This window comes from Capricornis sumatraensis, chromosome 1, assembly GCF_032405125.1.
Source record: "Capricornis sumatraensis isolate serow.1 chromosome 1, serow.2, whole genome shotgun sequence".
Lineage (NCBI taxonomy): Eukaryota > Metazoa > Chordata > Mammalia > Artiodactyla > Bovidae > Capricornis > Capricornis sumatraensis.
In genome coordinates this window covers 80,816,911-80,824,687 of record NC_091069.1, presented here as the reverse complement: position 1 = coordinate 80,824,687, position 7,777 = coordinate 80,816,911, and the positions used below count along the sequence as shown (strand labels likewise).

Below are 7,777 nucleotides of genomic sequence, written 5' to 3'. Positions count from 1 at the left end.
AACTTCCCACCCCCAATTCAGCCAGAGGCTGGTAAGACCCTCCTAACCCAAGCAGTTCAGTTTCACAGGTGTCCCACTGGAAAAAAAAAAAAATCAGACCTTCAGCTGCCAGTGCAGACACGTGATCGCTTGGTGACTCACAGGCGGGCCACACCCCTCAGGCCTCCCAGCCAGGACCTGCTACCAGTCAGCCAACTCGGGGATGCATCTTATTAGCAAAGGGAACAGCTAGCTAAGCTAATGCCCTTGACAGTCTAAATTACTTTCAGCTAAAAGAACTTCCTATTAAAACATATAGGGAGACAAGCTCTTCAGAACTCAGGCTCTGCCAGCCCTCTAAACCCTACCACCCAACTCTCTTTTAAGACCTGGGCAATGCCTGACAGTGGTGGGAAGCTAGAAAGCTCTACAGATATCCCCATTTTAAAAAAGGAAGCTATCTTACACATTACCTTTTTTTTTTCCCAAAAGTTTTATTGGGGGAAAACTAAAAAACATTTACAGTACAATGTTTACAGTCACAATTTGTAGTGAACTGATTCCCCAAATATATTACAACTCAAGTTGACTTAACCTTGTTACATTCAAAATACCTACTTCTGTCAAAGTAGTCCACAATACATACATACATAGTGCTCCAACTGTACCTACGTACAAACAAACTAAAGCTACTGCTCATTCAGCCGCTGTCCAGAAAAGCATTCCTGCCTTTCCACACGGGGAAAAAAAAAATAGTACAAGTTTTGGAATTTTCTGTAATTAAACAAGGCATATTCATGTACTACATACCATTTTAGCACTAAGAGGTGGCCTCTTCACTTTGTATCTATATAAAAAAAAAGTGGTAAAAATCTTCTCCTTTTGTGCAGTTGAACCCATCCTACATTCAGATTCTCTCAAGCACTAATAGACAAAATACTTATTTGGTTGAGGAAAATTTAAGGCAAGTTCTGGCCCTTCCAAAGGCACTGTGAGATTACCGCCCCCCCCCCCCATTATTGCTACATGTCTTTATATGCAGAGTATGTCACAGTGGAACTGGTGGAATAAGCAAACAAAAAACATCTTTTGCTAATTTATAAAGTTGGAATGAGAAAAGCATGCCACATGTAAGCCTGATTGCAATGTGGTCATTTTTTCTTTTAAAGTTGGATGGGCTACAACCATTATACATTCTAAGAAAAACTCATAAGATATTCCTCAAACTACTTCCACAGCATCAAGATAGATTTCTGTAAAGAAATCATGCAATCTTTCAAAATTTACGTAAACAAGGAAAGAAATTAATGAAATAAATATTACATACAATCTCTTAAATTAAGATTTTTTTACTCATTTACAATAAAATAACCATGTGAAGTTACAAAAGGCATATATTACTGTGAAAAGAACATACACTCCACATTTTGCCGATTAATAATGGCAATCATAACTTAACATAATAAAAGAATATATATCTATTGCTTTCCATCATACTTGATAAATACAGTATGAACAAAATTTTCAATGTATACTTTTCACAAGATAATAAATAAGTTAAATAGTTTTTTTTTTCATATTGAGTTGTGGTGCAGTGGTGCGAATCAACTCAAAACAGCTAAAAATTCAGCAGTTATTCCCCATCAATTACAAAGTAAGCTCTGCCCAAGGCTTCCAGAAAGAGCAGACAAAATGGTTCTAAATTAAACATCCACTAAGTGGTGGCAATGAAACCAGTAACCAGTATGAAACTTTGGAATGCAAGGTTTTCTTTTTTCCAGACATATATAACTTTGTTAAAAAACAAACACCTATGGAGCTGAGGTCTACTATCAAGGCATATTCTTGGCAGAATATTGGATTCTAAAAGCTTATAGGTTTAGCAAGGCGGTGGTTGGCTGGTTTGTTTACACTGGTTGGGACAAACAGTTAGGAACTTCTCTCAAGACAAGAGTCCCGACATCTGGACTGTAACTAATGCTTTTCAAGTGAAGATATGGAATGGTGGTTGATAGCTGCTGGTGCTGGGTTGATTTTTCCTAAAATCCCAAACGCATCGGAGACCTAAAAAAGTTTGTTGTTTGGTTTTTTGTTCTATCCGCATCACAACTGCTCTGTTGTGAGTCTTTTGTTCACCAATACAAAAAGTTCGTTGGCTTTTTTCCCGCTCAAGAAGAATGAAACTTCGTAATAATAATAAAAATAATAATAATAATGATAAAAAACCAAAAAACAAAGAGGGAACCGAAAGGGGAGGGGTGGGGGCCCCTCCCGGCACTCAAGTTCGAGTCCAAGTGCTCGGCACAGCCTGCAGTCTGCTTGTGGCCGATGTCACTCCCCACACTCCCGTGCCCCTCTGCCCCTAAGCAGGGGCGCCCTCCAACACCCCCAGAACGGCCTTCCCTTCCTTCTCCTCACTGGCGCCCTCTTGCCTCAGTCGTCGGAGATGGAGAGGCGGCTGAAGATGGGTAGGCGGCGACCCGGGTCAAGGCCGGGGGACTCAGAGCCGCTGAGGCTGCCCGAGCTCAGGGAGCCGCTCAAGTAGCTGTCGCGGTCCGACAGCGAGTCTGGGGGGCTAGGGGGCGCGTCGAACACCGGCGACTCGGACAGGCGGCGTGGCAACTGGAAGCTGAAGGGCGGCGAGGGCGGCCCGGCGGCGCTGGCAGGGAGGGGCGCGCTGGGCGGCGCCGGGGGCTGCGCGGGGGGCACCAGGCCCTGTTGCTGCTGCTGCTGCTGTTGGCTGCGATAGTAGGCGGCAGCAGCCACAGCGGCAAAGTTGTGGGTCTGGATGGCGAGCGGTGTGATGAGGCTGCTCAGCTCCGGGCCGAAGGCGAAGGCGTTGTTAGCGCACGAGGCCGACGAGCAGGTGGCGCAGGGTGCGCCGGGTGCAAGCAAGTCCTCGGCGCCCCCGGTGCCGTACAGCAGCGCGGCCGCCGCCGCGGCCGCAGCAGAGGCGCAGCACGTCGGGGCGCCGGAGGGCGTGGAGGCTGCCGAGGCCGAGGAGCAGGACGAAGCGGACGACGAGCAAGACGAGGCCGAGGAGCAGGAGGGTGGCGGCGGTGTGCGCGACGTGGGGCTGTCGAGAAGCAGGGGCGACTCGAGGCCCCCAGGGGGCTGGTGGTGGCCCGACGGGAAGCCCGAGAAGCTGAGGCTATGGTGCAGCTTGGGCCGCGGTTCCCGCGGGAAGCCTAGGTGCAGCGCGTCGCGGGCGCTGAAGGTGCGCAAGTCCCCGGAGGCGCCCCCGGACGGCGCGGGTCGCCGCTCATCAGCGTTGTGGATGAAGTGGCAGCGCGGCCCGTAGGGGCAGAAGCCGATGGTGTGGAAGGTGCGGCACAGCTCGGTCTTGTACTTGGGGTGCCGCGTCAGGCTGCGCAGCTCGTGGAAGCCGTGCGCGAACTGGCACTTCTCGCCGTACTTGCAGGTGCCACTCTCCTCGAAGGGCCGGCACAACTCAGTTTTGTAGCGGGTCGAATTGATCTGGGAGCCGCCCCCCTTCTGCTGTTGCTGCAGGTGCAGGAGGTGCTGGCTGCGCTCCCCGTTCTCGCTGAACGAGCGGTCCCGGAATTTGTTCTCCTTGTTCAGCAGGGCGGTGCCGCCGCCCCCCGACGGCTCCTTGAGGGTGCCGTAGGAGGCCGAGCCGCCGGCCGCCGCGCTACCGTTAGCCGCGCCCGGGAACTTGGGCGAGCAGCTGCCGGGGCTAGGCGCGGGGTGGGCGAGCGCGTGCAGGTTGCTGGCCGAGTGCCGTCGGAGGAAGCCCGGCGTGAAGCCCGAGCTGGGGGCGGTGGCCACGGGTGTCCCCACCGCCTTCTTGTCCAGCATGTTGTTCAGATTGAGGTTGGCCAGGGATTTCTCCGTCTGCCAAGAGGAGGGGAGCGGGGAAGAGATGAAAAGGGAGGAGGGAAGAGTTGGGGCGAGTTGCGGAGTAGCCACTACCAGCCCTCCGATTCTTTTTCCTTTTTTCGGATCTCGATTCGGCCCAACTTCCACACTTAAACGCGCACAAGAATCAAGTTCGTACTGGGAGGAGCCGGACTCTCCCACCCTAGGCCGCGCTGCGTCGCGACATGTGATCCTCAGCCGTGGGCCGCAGGCCTGGGCGGCGCAAACCCCGTCCGGGAAGCCCCGGGCAGCGTGGCTGCGGTGAAACTTAACAGCTACAGCGACTCCCTTCTGCCTTTCCTCCCAGCTGCTCCTTCTCCCCGCCCACAAGGCTCGAGCAACAGTGCAAACTCTGGGATTTTTCCCGAATCTAAAAAAGTCAGAGCGGGAAGAGAACCCCCAAAGCCGAGGACAGAAGGCCAAGCCTGAGAACTTGAAGGGCTCCCTGCTCACCCGCGTACCTTGCACAAGAAGTCGATATCGTAGAAGGCGGACAGAAGTGTGGTCGACATGTTTCTGGATCCTCTAATGGTCGGAGCTGGAGACTGGGAGATCCGGAGGAGCCCTCGGGGCGGCGCGGCCGGGCCCGAGCCACGACGAGTAGCGGGCGAGGGGCGAGGGAGAGACCGAAAGTTTGCTGGGGGGCGAGAAAAGAGGGAGCGGGGGCAGCAGCGTGGACTGGTTTGAGGGTGCCCGGGAGTGCGGAGTTGGGGGGAAAGAAGAGTTAAGCTAGAGCGCTCCTCCGCGCCCCGGGGTGCCCGGCCCGCCCCCCCCCGCGCGGAGCCGACGGCAGCTCGCGGACTGGTGGAACTCAGCGGCCCGCGAGCGCGCGCCCTATATAGAGCCCCCGGAGCGCGGCCGCTCCGGGGCGGGCGTGCCAGGGGAGGGGACAGAACGCTGACCCCGTAGGGGTCTCCAGGCAACGCCGCCCGCCCGCTGGCGGACGTCAAGAGCCTTCCTGGCCTCCCATTGGCCGCCGCCAATTTTTTTCCTCTGGGGGAGGGGACGAAGAGGCCTCGGGGCGGGGCTGGCCGCCTTGGGCTCCCGGGGCGATGTGGAGATCTCGGCGGAGATGGGTGCTGCTGGTTGGTGGCGGGAAGATACGGCTCCCTTCTTCTGGGGCTGTTCTGTCGGAAATCCCCAGCAGGTCTAACGTGGTTGGGTTTCTGCAGCCCTGAACGTGTCTTTCCCCGCCCGATCCTGCTAGACGAAATTGCGGAGCTTTTATCTCCTACTCTGTTTAATATTGGGCGCGGGAATTGCAAAGTGCAAGAATATTGCAACCGTCCGCGCGGCCCGGCTGCTTTGGAAAGGGTCCTCTGGCCGGGGGGGCGGGGACTCTGGGCCCGAGTTTAATGGGTGGTGGCTGCGTCCCGACTGCACGTGGAGATGCGGTGGGGGGTGGGGGCGGGAGCGGCCACGCGGGCGGCCGCCTGGGCAGTCTCTCCCGGAGGAGCCTGGGCCCGTTTCTCCGCCCCTCTTCCCGCCCAGACTGCAGTAAACAGGGCTTGAATGCCGAGGCCTGCCGGGCAGGGCTGAGTGTCTGAGGACAAGGCGCTGGCTTTGCTAATCACATCACAAGACCTTGAGCCAGGGCCAAAGTCGCAGAGTGGCGCGGGGCGTCCCGGGCGGGAGAGCCGCCTGGGAGGACGGGAGGAAAGGCCGGGAGAACCGCGCAGGCATGGAGGCCACTTCCCGCCGCCTTGTCCGTCTGCTGGTCTGTCCGGCTTTCCACAGTCCTCCTGGGGGTCGAGGTACAGCTGCCCGCCGAGGCTCCCGTCCGCCGCAGCCTTGGCCTGGCGCTCCCCTCCTAGACCCTCCCTGGCCGTTCAGGGCGCCGCGCCCTTCCTTAGCTCGTCCTGGATTGCGGGCTCCCGCTGAGGACTACCCGCAGCCAGGCAAGGCTGGGCACCGAGGATTTACCTAGTGGGCTCTCCTTACCTTCTCTTGCCAGTCCCACACCCCAGAAGCCTGCATTGGTATAAGATTTTGCCAGCCAGTGCCCTCTGGGTGTGAGGCAGACACCACCCCGCCCCAGCACCCAGTGAGGCTTAAGCCTCTGTTAGATCTGGGGTCCTGTCCAGGACACTTCTCCGCGTCTATGCAGACGCTGCCTCTGAAAGGCTGGAGTCCGGCCCATGATTTCGCACACCTGGCAGCCTAGGCTGTTACTGGGCCTAAGTTGGAAGGTCCAGTACCTGCCAGGGAAAGAAGCTCCTGCGACCCACACCCCCTTGCCCAATTGATCTTATTTCTGGCTGTGTATCCTTGTGCTTATTTACATTCCGCTGCACTCACTCCCTCTCTCAGTACCCTGGGAAGGAATGAACTAGGCCTGTCTCTCAGGAAACCAACTCCTTCAAGTTCAGCTTGCATGCAGAGCCAACTGCTGGACTCTCTACCCATCCAGGGTGCTTGAGCCAGGGCAGGGCTGTAAGGACTTAAGGATCAGAAACAGGGCTGGAGTTCAGCCTCCTTCCCTTATAAACCACATGGTTTTAGACAAATCACATAATCACTTGGGCAACTGGGTTTCCTTGTAAAACGAACATAATTTCTGCTTTACTAATCTATCACCTTTTGTCAAGGTGCCAATGCAAATGAGTTATCTGTTATGGTGTTTAAAAGATAAACAAGTATATTCCATCTTACTTATTAAATTGACAAAGCAAAAAAAATGGAGCAAGTCAGACCTCTGGAGCATGGCTGGATGGGTGAAGGTCCACAGAATAGTGAATGCAGAGCTGAGAGGGCACCAAATTTTGGACCCTCCAGCTTGGAGCCAAGGGCAGTGACCTCAGAAGGAGTGACTGCTTTAGTCTCACCACCCAGCCTATACTGATCATTAGACAAGGCTGGGCATTCATGGCAGACACATGTAGCCTAGAATACCCAAGAACCCTGACTCTGTTTTGTTCCTTGTTGAAATGAACCCAAACGCAAGAGTTTGAAGATGGCTCTGACTGGGATATTCTGAATTGCCCCTGGGAATGCATTAGGGAAGTGTGAAACAGCCATTTCCCAGGCCACCACCCCTGCTATTGAAGGTCAGTGACAAGATTTCATATACAAAAACCAGTGGAAACGTGTCTCTCCTGTACTCCCAAGCTGGTGACAACCAGCCAAGCTCAAAATCTGGGGTAATTCCCAGTCAACACCTATGAGAACACCCACTTTGGGAGCTGAGTAGAAGACTTTGGAGCTTGCATGCAAATATGCCATGGTACATGCTTTGGTACAGAGTACCTGTTGGTAGAAATATTATTATTATTATATAACTGCTTTTATTTCATTTTAAATGGAGAAAAAGGGAATGCTGGACTCTTCCAGTGAGCTGAGCTTTATTAGAGCCAGTTTCATAATTATTCTACCATGGTTATCATTATCTTGTACCAACAATTACCTGACTTCTCACCAGCCATGTCTTCTCAGGACAAAAAGAAATGTTAAGCTGGCAACTTTCCATCAAGTGTGGGATACACAGATGCCTAACCAAGTAATTAATTCAGGATCACAACAAACACATTTTGAGCTGAATAGTGCAAAACCACCAGGGAATTTTCTGTTCTTTTTAGGACAAAACTTTGGACACTAAATTAACTTCTTTCCATGCCTCTTCCTACAGCTCTTTACTAGTAGGCTCTATTTATTTAGTGTTAGGTGGTTTTCTTTCAAAGAGAAACAAATTATAGTTGAAATATAAATCTTTCTGCAGTAGGAAATGATCATATCAAATCCTCTCTCCTCTAACTGCCTGATCAAACCCTCAAACATCAATAAAATAATTATAACTGGTTGCTCACCTGTGAAGTATTTAAAAATATTTAGACTCTAAAAGCTGAACCAAGTGTACATCCAATTACTGAAATGGTTTCTTCAGATAACTAGGATGAAGTGGACGTGAATGAGGTTATGACCT

At 52.8% G+C, this 7,777-nt stretch overlaps 1 protein-coding gene across 1 annotated transcript; it reads right to left on the bottom strand.

Moving 5' to 3' along the window:
- Window positions 1-478: 478 nt before the first annotated feature.
- Window positions 479-4,639, bottom strand: ZFP36L2 (ZFP36 ring finger protein like 2). Its single transcript, XM_068964907.1, has 2 exons — window positions 4,320-4,639; window positions 479-3,834 (listed from the first exon to the last, which is right to left on the bottom strand). Exons 1-2 carry the CDS (start codon window positions 4,368-4,370, stop codon window positions 2,413-2,415), a joined length of 1,473 nt encoding a protein of 490 aa, XP_068821008.1. The 5' UTR covers window positions 4,371-4,639; the 3' UTR covers window positions 479-2,412.
- Between the last annotated feature and the right edge of the window lie 3,138 nt (window positions 4,640-7,777).

What these genes read in the sequence shown, in the direction of transcription:
- ZFP36L2 (XM_068964907.1), bottom strand. Translation starts at nt 4,370, where the DNA reads ATGTCGACCACACTTCTGTCCGCCTTCTACGATATCGACTTCTTGTGC. An exon ending in ATATCGACTTCTTGTGCAAG is followed by an intron (nt 3,835 to 4,319) that starts GTACGCGGGTGA and finishes TCCTCTTGGCAG; the next exon opens with ACGGAGAAATCCCTGGCCAA.